The sequence below is a fragment of the Olea europaea genome, chromosome 15, assembly GCF_002742605.1.
Source record: "Olea europaea var. sylvestris chromosome 15, O_europaea_v1, whole genome shotgun sequence".
Taxonomy (NCBI): domain Eukaryota; kingdom Viridiplantae; phylum Streptophyta; class Magnoliopsida; order Lamiales; family Oleaceae; genus Olea; species Olea europaea.
In genome coordinates, this window is record NC_036251.1 from 24,724,278 (window position 1) to 24,742,858 (window position 18,581).

At 33.8% G+C, this 18,581-nt stretch overlaps 2 protein-coding genes across 2 annotated transcripts; both read left to right on the plus strand.

Moving 5' to 3' along the window:
• The first annotated feature begins 4,678 nt into the window (after window positions 1–4,678).
• LOC111411047 (la-related protein 6C) lies at window positions 4,679–8,582 on the plus strand. The gene is made up of 10 exons (XM_023041622.1): window positions 4,679–5,255; window positions 6,312–6,393; window positions 6,489–6,583; window positions 6,687–6,758; window positions 6,838–6,917; window positions 6,998–7,076; window positions 7,169–7,216; window positions 7,329–7,397; window positions 7,502–7,621; window positions 8,142–8,582. Exons 1-10 carry the CDS (start codon window positions 4,917–4,919, stop codon window positions 8,370–8,372), a joined length of 1,215 nt encoding a protein of 404 aa, XP_022897390.1. The 5' UTR covers window positions 4,679–4,916; the 3' UTR covers window positions 8,373–8,582.
• A 3,896-nt stretch (window positions 8,583–12,478) lies between these two features.
• On the plus strand, window positions 12,479–17,798 carry LOC111411429. The gene is made up of 6 exons (XM_023041963.1): window positions 12,479–12,614; window positions 13,169–13,185; window positions 13,264–13,358; window positions 13,440–13,638; window positions 17,311–17,382; window positions 17,733–17,798. The coding sequence occupies exons 1-6, from the start codon at window positions 12,479–12,481 to the stop codon at window positions 17,796–17,798; spliced, it is 585 nt and encodes a 194-aa protein (XP_022897731.1).
• The last annotated feature ends 783 nt before the right edge of the window (window positions 17,799–18,581 follow it).

Sequence of the window (18,581 nt, forward strand, 5' to 3'; positions counted from 1 at the left end):
AAATAAAAAGATATTTTCAAAATTTGATTGTAAGTCAGGGTTTTGGCAAATCATGCTTACAGAAGAAAGTAAACCACTAACTGTATTCAGTACCCCTAATCCTTTGGGACAATACGAATGGAATGTAATGCCATTTGGGTTAAAAAATGCACCACAGATATTCCAAAGAAGGATGGATGATGTAATAAAATCAATTACTCATTTCTGTATTGCATATGTTGATGATTTACTTATTCATTCAAATAATATTGAAGAACATATTGAACATCTTGAGAAATTCTGTTATATTATGAAAAAACATGGTATTACACTTTCTCAAAAGAAAGCTGAAATAGCCAAAACAGAAATAGAGTTTTTGAGATTATTTATTAAAGAAGGAGAATTGCAATTGCAATCCCATATTGGAGAAAAATTTCAAGAATTTCCTGAAGAAATCAAAGATAAAAAATAATTACAAAGCTTCCTTGGTATATTTAATTATGCTGAAGGATTCATTGAAAATTGTGCCAAATTAAAAAATAATTTTCTTCCAAAATTAAGAAAAAATATAATGTGGTCTTGGGAAAAACAAGATTCTGAAAATATAAGGAAAGTTAAAGAAGAGTTAAAGGTATTGCCCAAACTAGTAATACCACAAGAAGAAGATTTCTTTATTCTTGAAACTGACGCTTCCGATTATTACTGGGGAGTAGTCTTAAAAGTAAAAAAGAATCATAAAGAATATAAATGTGAAAAAGATTGTGCTTGTCCTGAGATACTTGCAGGTTATACATCAGGGACCTTCAAAGAAGTTGAAATAAGATATGAGATAAACAGAAAAAGACTCATTGCTGTTAAAAGAGGAGTTCAAAAATATGAAGAATATTTATTACCAAAGAAGTTCTTGATTAGAATTGACAATACTCAAGTCAAAGTATTTTTGAAAAATAATGTTGATCCATCTACTACTAATAGATATATTATTAGAATACAAATTTGGTTCTCATATTTCAAATTTGATATTGAATATATTAAAGGAAAAGCTAACTTTCTTCCTGATTATCTTAGCAGGGATGGAGCTAGAACAACTAAGGACGAAAGTCCAAATACTTGAGATAAAAGTTTCCTATTTGGAAACCCAAATTCAAAATATCCAAGATAGCCTTCGAGGCAAAAATATAGCCATTGAGGCAGAAGTTACTTGTACCAAGACTAGTATCCCTTCGCAGGGACTTGTGAATACTAGTGCTCTTCCCGAGGATAAAGGGAAAGAAAAGAAGGTAATAGGAACCCCTTTACAGGGAATACTCAAACCTATTACTGGTAATAAAGATATTCAAGATATCAAAAGAGAATGTAGCTCTTCACAGAGCCAAACTCAATCTAAACTTTCTATTGAAAGAATATATCCTAAAGATATTGTCAAGATATGCCATGAAGCAAAAATTCCTAGAAAAGATAACCATGAAGAAGTAACACTCTTTATTATTATTTTCAATATTTTATTAGATTGGTATCTGGAGATTGGAAAGTGGATGAAGACTCTCCACTATTCAAAATACAACAAGATAAATTTTTATCCAGGAGCACCAGCCAACTGGGTTCGAAATTGCTTTGAAATAGGAAATATACTTTGTATATATCCTAACAAAGATCTATCTCTTGTATATATCCTAATAAAGATCTCAAAAAGATAGCTCAGCTTCCAGCCAATATCAGGAAAGCTGTTAAAAGATATACTGAAGTTGTTAAAACAACAAATATATATATATCAGATTCCATTCAGCAACAATGGAATGTGATCCAGTCCTTGAATATATGCATCCATCGTTCCATGTGATCAAAATGGGATTTACAAATCAACATTTTTTACCAACCAATCAAAAGGTTGTTAAAAATGGATATCAAGATATTCTTAATATGATGCCCTACAGAAGAGCTAAATGGTACAAAGAGATATTTGAACATGTAATCCAGATAATTACTGAGAAAGAAAAAATATGGGTTTATCCATCTGAAGATCATATTATATATTCCAATGCAAGGATGGCTACCAAAGAAGAAGATATTTGTTATCTCGATCATTTATTATCTGCAATTATTTCCAACCAAGTAAATGGATCAGAAGATATGGCCAAAGAACTATGTAAATTACTTTGGAATTACAGTGATCATCATTGTGAATACTGTGTAGTAGAAGATATGAGTCAAGCATCCCTTAATGATGAAGAATTCCCTACAGAATTCTTTGATTCAAAAATAGAAAAGTGATGGTGACAAAAGTAGCCCTTTATCACTACTTTAATAAAGAAATTTATTAAAGAAAAACTGTGGCTACTAAAGACAGGAAATAATGCAAGAAAAAGTCTCCATTATTGTAACTACTCACCCACCAACTGTTACAGGTGGCAGACAAACTCAAAAGATAAGGCATCTAATTTCAAAAGGAGAGGTCCACTAGCAAGAAGATAATGGAAAAATTCGGTGGAGATAAGATGGCCTAACTACGCAACAAAGAAAGGTGGAAAACACCTGTCCAAGATAAAATTTCAAAATCTCCTATAAAAAGGGGCATGAAGGAAGAAGGAAGGCATCTCAAAATAGCTTATCTCTTAAACATATCCGAGAGAAATCTTTTGTAATCTGTATACACCACTTGTATTCAGAAAAAATATTAGATAGCTTGAAGATAGAAAAGCGTGTAATAAGGCAATCACTTATGGAGTTCTAAACTTCATAAGGTGAGTACCAAAGGTATGTAAATATAGTTTGTAAGCATGTACAATTTCAATTTATGAATATCAAAGTAAAGTTTGTTATGTTCAACAAAACTTACATAAAATGATTTCTTTAAGTTTCTCATGATTCCTCGGCAATACAGATAGAGATTTTAAAAGATTTTTAAAACATTGATTTTGAATGGATGTTAGCCATGCCAAAGTACCCATATTTGATGAATAGTTTAGGGGAAAAAGGCAATTTTCTAACAAAACTGTAGCACCTTGTGTGTGAGTTATCTTTTAAAGTTTCGTTCCAAGTAAGAACTTGATTCTGAAAAGAGTTTGGATAGAGGTGAAAACAGAGACTCTGGATACTGTGAGATATCATCTGTGGAAACACGGCTAGTTCTCTAGAATGAGAAATGCAACCTTAATTGAAAAACCGTTTGCGGAAGCAATTGTGGACCCAAATGATTTCAAAACATTTTAAAACTTTACTTGATTCAGAAGATTGATTAAAGTACATGCAAAACATCTATAAGAATATACTGGAGGGAAAGCCTTTTTATATCCATTTGATTACTGTAAGTTATTACTTGTTTTATATCTTTATGCTTTAATTATTTTGATGAACAATTCACAAGCATCCACTTCTACTACTAATGATGATAAGAATCTTATATTATTTTTAGATGAAAAAGATGTTTCGTTCTTATTTAAGTTAGCAGAAAAGTCTGATGACATATTTCTTGTTGGCATAGAAAAAATTAAAGAAACATATAGAGATATAGATTATAATTGTAAATATAATAAATAATTTGATTCTGTAAGAACTAGTAGAGAAATAAGAAAGATCGATGATATTATAATTAAACATAGAGATATACAAGAAGAAGTCTCAGAAGGATTAGTTCTAGGATATATAACTAAGAAAGGACAACCTAGGATTTTTGAAGAATTATTAAGATACAAAGAATATTTAAAAGTGTTCAAAAGATTGAAAAATATAGATATAGGTCCTGAATAATAAGTTCCTAAAGATAAAGGATATATCTTACAAATAATTTAGTAAGGGTAAAATAGTACTTTTTATAGAAAAGGCCATTGTGGAAAATAGGCTCAATAAGTCAGCCAAAAAAAAACTATCCCGACGATGGCTGTAGCTATGGCCATGGATTGGTGGCAATGGCAGTGGTGGTCGCAGTGATGGCAACAACAGTAATGGTAGGTTTGAGGATTTTTTGGTTGGTGGCGGTGGCGGCGTGGTGGAGATGGTGGTTTTGATTCTTAGTACAGGCGGTGGTGGTCCTATTGGTGGTGAGATGATTGTTCTGGTGGTGGTGATGGGCTGTGTTAGGTTGGAGATGTATAAAGAGGAACTGAGACCAATTATTTAGTTATTGTGACCTATAAATTGGCTAAATTGTAACTAATAATTTGAGATTTTGTAACCAATAAATTTGACATTTTGTGACCAATAAATAATGTCATCTAAAAATTTGAGTCATGATTTCTAAAATTTGTAATTGTGATCGATAGATAAATTGTGACTTATAATTTTTTTTGATTTATGATCGATGAATAAATTGTGACATATAAAATTTTTGATTTGTGACTATAAAATAATTTGTGACCTCTAAATTTTTTTATTCGTGATCGAGAAATAATTTGTTATCAATTAATTTGATAATTTGTAATCAAACAATATCGAATTGTGACCTTAATACGTTTAATTAATAAAATATATTTTAATCAATTATTTCATAAATTAAAATTAATTAATATCTGATTTCTTAGTGTTAAAATGAACCAAAAAATGTTCACATATTATTATTATTTTTCTCCTGCAGATGGCCATAATATGCATGCATATGGAACCGACATTTGTACAACGTTCTTTCCGAACCTCAGATAAATATAGGACTTGGTCAAAACATCTGAGCCACGTTTATCTGTAAGAAAGTGATGAATTATCATCAATCACTCTTGTTTGCGCGGAATATGGATTGTTCATTCGATCCAATACAATCCCATTTTTTCAGTTACTACAATTCTGGATAAAAACCACCGATTTCTCCGCTTCAACACCATTCTTTCATCCATAACCCATCTGAGAAAATCCACAATCAATTTTAGTCCCCACAAGGGACTGAAGAAACATAGATTTCAAACATATATCTTTTGTTTTGTCTTACATTCTTTTTTTGTTGTGGAAAAATGGCGCAGTTGAATCCTACAGAAATAAAAGACGATGTTGATATCAAGGAGGAGAAGGAAAAAGGAAGTACAACAAGTGGCACTTTCAAATTCAATGCGGCGGCGCCGGAGTTTGTTCCCAAATCTCAGTCCCCGACAAAGGTGCCGATAACCGGGTATTTTTACCCGTCAATTCAATACATTGATGGGAGTGGTGGGAATTGGATGTACGTTTCTGATCAAGAAACGATCCCCAATTTGGTTGCTCCAAATACGAATGTTAAGGGTCATTCGGGTCCGTCGCATCATCATCCCAAGGATGTTCTTTCTGATGAGCTTAGCCAAAAGATCATTAAACAGGTTCTTTTTTGGGGTTTCTTTTAATCTTTGTCATTTATTTTTTGATTGATAAATGATTTTGGCTACTAGTTAATATGTTTGATTCGACTAGAACTGATTAGGGGAAGAAATATGTTTGCATTAAAGTTTATTAATGAAGTTCTATCATGTTTTGAACAAGTCTGTAGTCACGAAATTGTTTGTTTTTGTATACCATATCTTGTAACATAAAGACTCTTGTCAAAACTTTGATTGACTAATTGAATGACAACTAGGGTATTCTTACTGGCTTCGGTGTGTTGTTATTCTTTATTTTCTTAAATGTTGTAATCAATGATCATAGGATTGTGGCATTTTGACTGATATCCTTTATTTGTTTTTATATACCATATCTTGTAAAATAAAGACGCGTGTCAAAACTTTGAACCATGATTGAATAATGAATAAGATATTCTTATTGCGCTTCCTTTTGTTGTTATTCTTCATTTTCTTAAATGTTGTAATCAATGATCATAGGATTGTGGCATTTTGACTCATATCCTTTTATTCGTTTTTATATACCCTATCTTGCAAAATAAAGATGCGCGTCAAAACTTTGATCCGTGATTGAATAACAAATTGGGTATTTTTAGGTGTTTTGGTTTGTTGTTATTTTTCATTTTCTTAAAGTTGCTATCAATTATTATAGGAGTGCATCATTCAGCTCATCTAAGGAATAACTCATATCCTTGATTCGTGTTTATAAACCATATCTCATAAAATAAAGATGCGTGTCACAACTTTGAACCACGATTGAATAATGAATAGGGTATTCTTATTGTGCTTCTGTTTATTGTAAATTCTTCATTTCCTTAAATGTTGCTATCAATTATCATAGAAGTGGCTTCTTGAATCATCTTAGGATTGACTCAAATGCCGATGCTTGTGTAAACCTGGTCCACCTGATGGCCGTGTCAAGATATTTCCCTGATTAAAAGTAACAAGAAATGTTTTGGATCTGACAGCATTTTAGTATTAAGTCTTTCGAGGATAATTTTTTTGTTGGACATTTATTTTGAAATTCCGGGTGTGTGACAGGTAGAATATCAATTTAGTGACATGAGCATGCTAGCTAATGAAGCTCTGGTGAAACAAGTGAATAAAGATCCAGAAGGCTTCGGTAAGGATCTTGGAACAGCAGAGAATTGAACTTACAGCATTGATTATTATGCCTCAGGTTTCTAATTTTGTCCTTGAATCTTGGCATTTTCACAGTTCCAATAGCTGTTGTTGCATCTACAAAGAAACTCAAATCCCTCAACATTAGTCATCAGTTGGTAGCACAAGCTCTTCGATCCTCTTCAAAGCTGGTTGGTACTTAGTATTATCCATTCTTGTGAAGAAAAGAGATGCATTCATTTTCTAATCTCTTCTTTCGGATGAATATTCTGCATTTGTAACCATGTTGTGCAGATTGTGAGCAATGATAGCAAGAAGGTAAAACGTAAAAACCGGTTCACTGATAAAGACAAAGAGGAGCTGCAGGTATATAAATGCCTTTTTTGGGTTGTTAAATAAATTGAAAACTTCTCATTTTATCCACTTTTTATGATCTGTCGTGCAGTTGCGCACTGTTGTAGCTGAAAATCTACCTGACAATCACTCGCATCAGAACATTGAAAAAATATTCAATGTGGTCGGAAGGTAGGGTCATAATCCCCCCTTTGATTTCTGTTATCTGGCATACAATTGTACACTTATGGAATGTATATGCTTATTTTCAGTGTCAAAACAATCAGAATATGCCAACCACAGGAACCTAATTCTTCGCGATCTAAAAGCGACTCTATCATCAGTCATAAGGTATGGAGAACTTAAACCATTCTTTGATATTTTCTTTCACTTTCCAGTATGTGCTTATTGATGTTCCCTTATTCTTGCCTTTTCTTTTGAAGCTTCATGCACTAATAGAGTACGAGAACACTGAAACAGCAGAGAAAGCAGTACACATATTGACCCTTTTTCGTCTTTTTATTTTTTATTACTATTATTATTATTTTTTGGCTAGATTTCTTTTTCCCTTGCCTGATATTGCAGCATTTATTGACTCTTCAGGCGGAGAAATTAAACGATGAAAGAAATTGGAGAAAAGGTTTACGTGTGAGGTGCCTGCTTAGGCGTTCAGTACGATCGATTAAACTAAAACCTCTTATTTTTTGAGATATATCTGTTTCTCTACGCTTTTTTACCCAAAACGCTTACTTTTGTTGATGTTAATGTGAATGCAGCCGAAATCTGTGCTCAAGAATAGGAAGTCAGATTTCGATGGCTATTTAGATGATGAAGAAGCTCCGGTCCTTGACCTACAAGAAGATTCCTCTCATCAAAATACCTCGGGATCAGTTGAGGTAACTTCTTTGCTAGTGCTACCATTGACACTGTCAAGTTTCTTATTAAACCTCTTAACTATTTTTGTTCAAAATGGTATGAGTATCTTAGTTTTATATCATTCATGCTATTAATTTCTGTTGACAAGTTTAAGTATAATCCTTGAAAGGAAAATGGTATTAATTTCTGTTGACAAGTTTAAGTATAATCCTTGAAAGGAAAATGGTATCCTGTCATTTATCCTACAAAGAGGCTGAAGTATGAGTTTCTTTGTATGAACTGACAGTTTTTTTAATGTGCAACCGAAAACTGAATGTGATCTTCGAGCATCTGTTGCTATGCTTAAAAGGTCTAATTTTAACTAAGTTTTTAACTAAGTTTACTTGTAAGTAAATATAATAGCATGTTTGGCTAAGCTTAAAAGAACATTTGTTTAACAGCTTCAAGTAACCATTTTTACTTGAATGTAAGCAAAAGCAGTAACATATAAAGATGTCTGGAAACAAAAAGTTACTTTTAAGAGTTTTTTCTTTCTTGTAGATTGAAGAAAATTCAGTTGGGTCTAAGCAAACTTGGGCTAGAGGTCGAGGGAAATCTAGGCAACGGACTCAACTTCACAGCAAGCGCAGCCTTTCTGTTCCATCTTCTCAGTTGGGCAGCTCCTTCATGGGTGAAGTATCTTCAAGACAGACTCCAAAAGGGCCAAGAATGCCAGATGGAACTCGAGGTTTCACTATGGGCAGAGGGAAGCCAATTAGCGTTCCCGTCTAGTCTCTTTAAACTCAGTGAGGGCATATGAATCTTTTCTTTTAGTCCTCCTGTTAGTCAGTATAAACTATTTTTTTCGAATTTTTTGTCCTTTACGTTAAAATGTGGAGTGAGGTGGTATATCAAACTTTTCGTCCACCTATTTTGAAATTCTATGTACTCCATTGTTTTAGACAGATTAATATACTCAATAATGCAAACTTTGTTTTGAAATTGTGTCTGTTGTTTGTCTATTTCTTGTGAATTTTTCGTGACAGATTCGTGATTTTAAGTTTTCTTTTCAGAAACTCTGTTTCTTGATTTCTTTGAGTTGTATAATCCTGCATTAAGAATTGACACTTTTACTGAAGTTAGCCATGCCGCAAGAGTTGGTAGCCTTCAAGATATTGTAGTTAACTTTGGGATTCTTTATGAAAATCAGAATTGAGTATGATACAAACAGGGTATGTCTGATAAGATAGACTCGACTAGAATAATTGTTCAAATATTAGAAGGGTCGATTGAAAAGGTTTGACAAGACTTCGCATGGAGGGAATGTGTGCTGCCTAATCAGCACTCCCACGCTGCTGCACTGCCCTGTGCAGTATAGGCGCGTATTTCAATTTCTTGTAGTATCTGTCTTTTCATCCATAGTTATGCCCCTTTGTGGTTTAACAGTTATATCTCTATATGTAGATGTTGAAAATGATATGTGGAGAGAAGATTAATGACACAAAACAAGAGATTATTCATTCTTACATTTATATAATTTTTTTTTAAATAATCAGAATTTCCAAATCCTTTCCCAGGTTTTCATTGTTCTTTATGCAAACTCAGTTAAGACTTGATTAATCAACTAAACCTACTTGCTGTAGGAATTGGTTCAAATAATTAATAAAAAATTAGAAAATAAAAAGGTGTGACTACGTGTCAATTCGACCAAATATTTGAACTTGATCCGATGGTCAAATTACAAAAGTAAATAAACCAACTTATTCTACTCTTCGAGTAGATCGTCGTGGTATATTTGGAATCTCGAAACCAATTCTGGATGAATGAGAAATTTCGGACAAAAGTTGGAAGAAATGAAGTGCTGCAACTTTTCGAAATGATGCGGGTTTTGGCCAAGTGTTGCAACTTTTCGAGAGGATGCATGTTTTGACCGACATTACTTCATTTGCACCCTTTCTACATCTATAAATAGGAGCCTATGAACATGATTTTGGGTACACCAATTGCATTGAGCATTCATTCTTCTCTTGCAATTCTCTCATTTCTAATTCCATAACATTTTCATACATTTCCTTTGTAGAGGGAAAATTCTGTCAAAAGTTCGTCTGTTTCTTGTGATTTGAAGTGTTGTTACCATAAATTGTGAATTCATTGTATCTTGGAAGACAAGTGCCATTCATCGTGAGAACCGTAGCGGGGCAATTTGTCTTAAGGAAAGAGATAATGTCTCGCCTTGAATTATTCTCTATTTCTACTCCTTAATCCTTATTTTGCGTAATTGTTATACCGAAACTCTGTCCAAATTTCAATTCATATAAATTGTGTTTTGATTATGCTCTTGCGGGTTAAAACTAGTCAAACAAATATATCAAAAACCAACCCTTACATAGCCCTTTTTATAAGTCGTCTACAACAAATTTAAGATAAATTTTTGTGTCTTTGTGGTTGGTTGTGGACAATCATTACTTTGCTTGAATAGTGCTTTCCACCGATATTATTATCATTTTGTTGAATTTCTATTTGTGTAATATAAATGACTACCATCTGGACTTCGTCAAGTCAAAATGGTTCCAATAATGTGGTACCACCCGTGGCCATACCGTTGCATAATACTACTATCCCACATGGGGAAAAAATAGAAAAAGATTGCAGAAGTAGACTTCAAGAGGTGGCAACAGAAGATGTGTTATCTCACCACTCTTAATTTGACTAAATTTCTAAAGGAAACGCACCGACTATACAAAAAGGGAAAAATAATCGTGAATCGATTATTGCTTTGGATGCATGGAAACACTCAAACTTCCTATGAAAGAATTATATCCTAAATGGATTAGATAATATACCATATGGGGTGTATAGTTTAAAGGAATCAGCCAAGGAACTATGAGATTCTTTGGAGACAAAGTACAAGACCGATAATGTCAGAACGAAGAAGTTCATTGTTAGCAAATTTTTTGACTACAAGATGGTGAATTCCAAAATCGTGATTATCCAAGTACAAGAGATTCAAGTCTTGTTGTACAACATCCATGTCGAGAAAATGGAATTGAGTGAATCATTCCAAGTGGCTGCCATTATTGAGAAACTCTCTCATATGTTGAGAGATTTCAAATTACCTCAAGCACAAATGCAAGGAAATGAACTTGGAAAATTGATTGTGCGCTTGAGAATTGAAGAGGACAATCGGAAAATCAAACGAAGGCCGGTTGATCAAGATGATGAAAATTTTGTTGAAATGAAACCAAAGGCAACAAACAAGAAATGAAAGTCTCCTAATTATGCACCCGAAAAGACAATTCCAAGAAGGCTAAGAAGTTCAAAGGGAATTGTTACAACTATGACAAGGTTGGACATCGTTCAAGTGAACGTCGAAAACCAAAGAAAAATGCTCAAACCCACATGGTTGCAAATAACACTCTATCCGATGGACTGCAAGAAATGAGTTTATCTGCAGCAGTGTCCGAATGCAACATGATTGAAAATACTAGAGAATGGTGGATTGACACCGACGCTACCCCCTTTGTGTGTGCGGACAAAGCGATGTTCTCCAACTATCAAGAATTGGATGGGGAACAATTATACATGGAAAATTCTGCAAGTTACAAAGTTGAAGGATAAGACAAAGTCACTTTGAAGATGACATCCGGGAAAGAACTCGTCCTCAACATGTGCTGGATATACGAAAGAATTTAGTGTCCGGGTCTCTACTTAGCAAGAATGGTTTTACACTTGTATTTGTATCTGATAAATTTGTGTTGTCTAAGAATGAGATGTATGTAGGGAAATGATACATGTGTGATGAAATGTTCAAGTTGAACGTTCTTACAATTGCACCGAAGCAAGTCGTTATGAATAAAACTATAAATTTCGTTTATTTGCTTGAGCCTTCATGTTTGTGGAATAGTCGATTAGGACATGTGAATTACAAATCATTGCGCAAACTAATGAATCAAAATTTAATTCCAGCGCATAAAATCAATCATAATCATAAATGTGAAATATGTGTTGAAGTAAAATTGGCTAAAACATCATTCCATTCAATACAAAGGAACACAACCCCTATTGAATTGATCTATAGCGATATATGCGATCTAAAATTTGTACAAACTCGAGGTGGTAAGAAATATTTTGTGACATTTATTGATGATTGTACAAAATTTTACTATGTTTTTCTTTTGAGAAGTAAAGACGAAACGTTAGATGCATTCAAAACCTATAAGGCTGAAATTGAAACACAACTTGAAAAACGAATAAAGAGTATTCGTAATGATAGATGAGTTGAATGGGGCACCATTTGAAGATTTTTGTTTTGAACATGGAATTGTTCATCAAACAACGACACCTTACTCTTCTCAATCAAATGGTGTTGCAGAACACAAAAATCGAACACTTAAAGAAATGATGAATGTCATGTTAATAAGTTCGGGTTTACCACATAACATGTGGGGAGAGGCTATTTTAACAACAAATAGTCTTCTTAATAAAATACCTCTTAAGAAAATGAAAGAGACACCATATGAACTATGGAAAGGCCATTCTCCATCCTACTAATACTTGAAAGTGTGGGGGTGTTTGGCTAAGGTTGAGGTACCTAATCCTAAACAAGTGAAAATCGATTCTAAAACGATAGATTGCATATTTATTGGATACACCAATAATAGTAATGCATATCGATTTTTTGTACACAAATCTGAAATATAAGACGTACACATAGGGACCATAATTGAATCAAGGAATGCGACATTTTTTGAAAATATTTTTCCTTGCAAAGATAAAAAAATACGAGTTCTAACAAGCGAACATATGAAACTACCAATGAAATTTCAAATGAGGAAGAACCAAGGCGTAGTAAGAGGGCTAGAATTTCCAAGACATTTGGCCCAAATTTTCTAACCTATATGATAGAGGATGATCCAAAGACTTTTGATGAAGCAATGTCTACACCAGAAACACCACATTGGAAAGAAACTATCAATAATGAGATAGATTCTATAATGCAAAACCATTCATCGGAGTTGGTTGATTTACCTCCCGGTAACAAGCCTTTAGAATGCAAATGAATAATGAAAACGAAATTGAAACTTGACGAATCCATGGATAAATATAAGGTTAGATTGGTTGCTAAAGGATATAGGCAAAAAGAAGGATTTAACTTCTTTGATACCTACTCACCATGACTATAATCACATCGATAAGGTTGTTAATTGCAATTGCGGCAATACACAATCTTGAGATTCATCAAATAGATGTAAAAATAGCATTCCTAAATGGTGAGTTAGAAGAGGAGATTTACATGGAGCAACCTGAAGGGTTCGTTTCTTCTAACCAAAAACACAAAGTGGGTAAACTTGTTAGGTCCTTGTATGGATTAAAACAGGCTCTTAAACAATGACACCAAAAGTTTGATAAAACAATGATGTTAAATGGATTCAAGATCAACGAATGTGACTAATGTGTATATATTAAATATACACCGAATGCCTATATAATTGTATGTCTATATGTGGACAATATATTAATAATGGGCAATAGTCACGAAATATTGCTTAACACAAAAAATATGCTAATAAAGCATTTCAATATGAAAGATATGGGTGTGGCAGATGTAATCCTAGGGATTAAAATCTCTAGAACGCAAGATGGAATTGTACTTTCACAATCTCACTACATAAAAAAATACTAGAAATTTGACATGTTTGAGGAAAGTCCTGTGAGAATTCCTCTTGATCCCAGTATGCACTTAGTCAAGAATACGGGAGAAAGCATATCACAACTAAGGTATTCATAAATAATTGGTAGTCTTATGTATATTACAAACTGTACTCAATTGGATATTGCTTTTGCGGTGAATAAACTTAGATTTACAAGCAATCCAAATCGTGATCATTGGAAGGCTTTGACGAGGGTTCTAAGGTACTTAAAGTATACCTTAACCTATGGATTACAGTTTACAAAATATCCTGCGGTACTAGAAGGATATTGTGATGCGAATTGGATATCCGATATGAAGGATTCCAAGTCCACTAGTGGTTATGTATTCACCATTGGTGGAGCTGCTGTATTATGAAAATCAACAAAGAAAACGTACATAGCTCGATCAATGATGAAATTTGAGTTTATTGTTTTGGACAAAGCTAAAGAAGAAGCAGAATGGCTTCGAAATTTCGTAGAAGATATTCCATGTTGGCCCAAGCCAGTACCTGCGATAAGTATACATTGTGATAGTCAATCAACAATTGGAAGGGCTCGGAGTAGCATGTATAATGGTAAGTTTAGACATATTCATCGTAGACACAACATGTAGAACCCCAAATAATTCTATACACCTTAGTGGGACTAAGACATGAATATTGAATGACTAAAGTATACTTCAGATTTTTAGTCTCATTTGAGACTCATTTTCGACATAGGAAACATTCGATTTGGAAAATGATATCTAAATAAATGTTGTAGCTCTTTTGAGTTAGCTTTCCAACGCACTTTGAATTACCTCAATCGGATATCGGGAGAAGAAGTTATGATAAAAATACTGAAAGCTGTGCAGTGTTAACCGGATTACAACCGGTCGACCGAAACTTCCTGAAATGAAAATTCTCGTTTTTCTCTAGAATTTAAATATTTATTTTCATCAATTATTTTCTCAACGGGCCACCCACGTTTTTGGCAATAAAAATCCCACTAAATTGAATCATTTAACCTCAAACTTAAATGGCACCCATGTTTTCTCTCTTAAATGAAAATTGACCCTTCATTTGCTTTAAGCTATGAGATATTTACCTATAAATAGAGACCTCATTTCACTCATTTTTCTCACACCAAAAGCAAGAGCTTTTATATACTAAAGAAAGAGTTTCCAAGAGGGAAAAAGAGAGGGAGGAAAACTATTGTTCCTAGAAGTTTAAGAAGTGTTTTCAAGCATCAATTCTCAACGGTTTTCAAACATCCAAGGAGTGCATTTCTTTCAACGTCCAAGTTTCATTGAAGTTTTCAAAGTTTCAAAAGCATCAATCAAGGTAGGTAGAGGTGCAATGTGTTTAATCGTGTTAAGTTATAAGTTTCGATTCATGTTAATGTTTGTACGTCAAATGGTACTCCGATACGGCATATCCCTCTATGTTAATGGTTGTATATCAAATGGTACTCCGTTACAGCATACCCCTCTATGTTGAAGAAATGTTCGTATGTCAAATAGTGCCCTCGGGTACGGCATACCCCTTCATGTCAAATGGTGCCTCCGGGTACGACATGTATGAAAAGTTATAAAGTTAATGTTTTGAAATGTATAGCTTAATCACGAATGCACCTATGACACCTATTGAGTTTTTCAACTCACGGGTTTAATCCCATTCCTACAGATTGAAGGAATTCTACCTCGGGCATGGATGGAAGAGAAGATGGAGAGTGATGCAACGAGCTCATGGAAATCCGGTGAATAAGTTATTTGGATTTATTTTTATGAAATATTTTCCAATGTTTTTTTTAAAGTTTTGAATAACGTAGAATACGAGAACAAGTTATGTTTTCTTCAAATAAATTACATTTTGTTGTTTTGAAAAATGATTCAGTGTTTTTGTTTAAAGTATTTGAAGTATTGTTATTTAAATTATTATCCGAAGATGTAAGCTTCCGCTAAAACGTATACACTTGTTACTAAACCACCGGTTAAGTTAAGTAAAGTAAGTAGCGTTCCGGTCCACTAGGGGTTTGGGCGTTACAGCGTGGTATCAGAGCAAGATTTAGCCAGTTCTGTAGACCAAGTATGTTTTTTTAAAATAAAAGGAAAATGAAAAGTTTAAGGTATTCCATGGCATCGTGCATCCATCCATCAATCTCATCCTATGGCCTAGGTATGTTCATATTTAAAGTTAATGATTATGTTTATGTTATGATGCTTTAATATGATTTAGAGATGTGTTATTTAAAGATATGTAATGGACTTGGGCAAAAGCTAAGGGCTTAAAGGGAATTGCATGATATGAAAGTTTAAATATTTGCATGTTTTCTTTAAGCAAAGAAAAAATATGATGTATGTGAAAATGCAACAGATATGGCTCGTAGAACGGCTAGGGCATATAGAGAAGCATTGAACCGTAGAATTGCTATTCATTCCTATGAAAACTATGTAACTGATCCGACCCGACCGCTTAGCTAACATGTGTATGACATCTATGAGAGATGCATGACGGCGGTTAATGTTGGTATGGAGATCACGCATATTGAGGCCATAAATAACCCCATACACTCCCTCCCACCTCAATGGGGAAATATGAGAGTTACGGTTAGAGATGAAATGTTAGAAGGCAACCCAAACCTGTTCGAGTTTGAGAGGTATTGCCATGCTCTGATTGATTTGTGGGATGATGTAATCCATAAGGAGCCTGAGGAGGAACCTTTGGCTGAGGAAGAAGATCCCGAAGAAGAACTCGAGGATGATTTAGAGAATGATCCTGAGCCTGAGCCACAGGTTGAGATGGACATAGAGTCCGGACCTGAGGCGAAAGACTCCTCCGAAGATGAAGCTCTACCAAAGAAGATCCGTAGAACTTATAGGGATTAGATTTAAATCCTTGTAATAGCTTCCCTTATGTCAAGAAATAAAATACTATCTTCTTTGCTTTAGTATTCGAAGAATGAAACTAATAAGAACCATATATTTTATCTAAAGGAAATGGCCCACGCAAACCAAAACTTGATAAGAGACCTCCTCCGAGTGGTTCAAGGCCTAGGCAGACAAAACCCGAACCCAGATCAACCCCTACCACTAGCTCCTAATGTTCCAAACCATACTTCAGTGGTCAAGCAATTTCGAAGGCACAAGCTGTAGAATCCCGAATTTTTAACTTAAATTCGCATATATTTTTATTTGCCATTTAATAGGAATGCAATGTTTGGTTAAGTTCTTATGCAAGTTAATTGATTATCTCTATAGTTATCTTATTAGTTGAGGGAGCAAATTGAAAAAAAAATAAATATCAAATTATTTTATACTTTATTAAATGGGCCAAATAGTTTACTATTGAAGGAGTTAGAATTACTCTACCAATATTGGGTTCATTTTGAAGCTCATAATAAATGGCGAATTATGGACTCAAGAAAAATTTAATTTGGTCAAGTTAAACCCGAGTTTTAGCCGTCTAAAGAATATTATGTTTATAAGAGTTTTAAAGGATTATATTTTTCGCTAGTTGACTGTCACCACTAGTTTAGCTAAATAAATTAGAATTTTAAGTTTTGGTTAAACAAAGTCTTTATGTTAAGTATTAATAATTATACATTTTTAATTAAGAGGTAATCAATTAAAACGTAATTCCTGCTTACAAATTTAGTTAAATGCAAATCAAAAGAATTTGAATTATTTGATGTTAGACTTTAGTACATGAGTAACCCATGCATTTCATTACAACTTTCACGTGTCCATATAATTAGTAATCATTGTGTCCCCTAATTGGAACAAATTTTGGGAAGATTGGACTGAAATTCTAATTTAATTAATAAGCATACATTTTATAATTCTCGGCCATTAGGAGATTGACAATTTAAGATGTTTGTATTAGAGTAAATTATGCAAATAGGAGGCAGATTTGTTTTCCCCGTCCACGTGTAAAAGTCATGCAGTGTAATGCCTATCATTTCCTTGTTGTAATTGTAATTGATATAGAAATTGGCAGAAAACCAATAATTAATTTCCAGTCATACTATATCAATCGGGAATTATGAATCAATTTCTCAGAAGATTGCACGAAATACGAATTTAAATATGGCTGAAATTCCACTTCCCCCAAGTGATTACCCGACTTCAACAGTATAAATAGAGCACTAAAACCACATTCTACTACATGTCCATTACCTCTCCCTCTTTAAAATATTCCTCTATATTATTTAGATTTTTTAAGGCTTTGGAATTGCAATCACATTTCTGCAATTTTATTCTCCACTTTCATCTTCAAAATCATGATATATTTTAAGGCACAATCTAGCCTTCACGTTATTTTGCAGCGCTTGCTAGAATTATCATTTGTCATGGAGTGATAATTCTCATGTTATGTTGGTAAGATAATTTATTTGTAATTTCATGTTTGACTTGAATGTGGAGTAGCAAGTATCTCATTGAGTATAATTCGTTATACTCATCCCCTTATTTACAATTTTCAGGTAATAATTAGTATGCTGGACGGCGGTGGATGGATTTGTTATTGGACCAACGGATCCTCGTCATGAAGTATTTTAATTTTCAAAAACACTAGAACTAATAATGGGTTATTCATTTTTGACCCAATTGTGAGTGCATTATAAATTTTTAATTAGTTTTAACTGTTCTAATAATTTTTGGATGAATGATATGTTTTCAAACGTTCCGCTTATTTAAATTTATCTTTTGATTAAATGTTATTCAATCTTTTACAGAATTTCTCATTATATTAAAACTATTTATTTCAAGGTATATTCATGTTTCGTAACGTTTCGAGTTATTAGAATTCGAGGCGTTACACAAGCCCCCTACCTTTAACGGAGCAGCTGATACACTTGCAGCCGAGGAGTGGCTTCGCAAGTTGGAGCGTATATTTCGATTGATTGGGTGCACAGACACTCAGAAAGTCCAGTGTGCTGAGTTCATATTCTCCGATAATGCAAGTCACTGGTGGGACTCAATGTCAAGGACAAGGACCCCTGAGCAATAAGCAGAATTGACTTGGGAGCAATTCAAAGGGGAAGTAATGGACCAGTAATTTCCCCAGTCCTTGAGGGATCACAAAGAAAGTGAATTCTTCCAACTCAAGCAAAAGACTATGTCCCTGACTGAGTATGAGAGGAAGTTTGATCAACTTTCAAGGTATGCTCCACATCTAGTGGATACGGAGGATAAGAAGGTACAAAGGTTTGAACAAGGGCTGAACTCGGATATAAGCATGATACTTATGTCCCATCGCTTCACCATATATCGTGAAATGCTGGAAAGAGCTTATGCTATTTGGTACCAGAAGACTAGCGCCGAACAACATG

Excerpts from the sequence above, each read along its gene's own strand:
- LOC111411429 (XM_023041963.1), top strand. The coding sequence starts at position 12,479 with ATGATAGAGGATGATCCAAAGACTTTTGATGAAGCAATGTCTACACCA. Across the intron at positions 13,639-17,310 it reads TCACCATTGGTGGAGCTGCT|AAGATTGCACGAAATACGAA; the intron begins GTATTATGAAAA and ends TCAATTTCTCAG. Across the intron at positions 17,383-17,732 it reads GTGATTACCCGACTTCAACA|GTAATAATTAGTATGCTGGA; the intron begins GTATAAATAGAG and ends TACAATTTTCAG.
- LOC111411047 (XM_023041622.1), top strand. The coding sequence starts at position 4,917 with ATGGCGCAGTTGAATCCTACAGAAATAAAAGACGATGTTGATATCAAG. Across the intron at positions 6,918-6,997 it reads ATATTCAATGTGGTCGGAAG|TGTCAAAACAATCAGAATAT; the intron begins GTAGGGTCATAA and ends GCTTATTTTCAG. Across the intron at positions 7,622-8,141 it reads ATACCTCGGGATCAGTTGAG|ATTGAAGAAAATTCAGTTGG; the intron begins GTAACTTCTTTG and ends TCTTTCTTGTAG.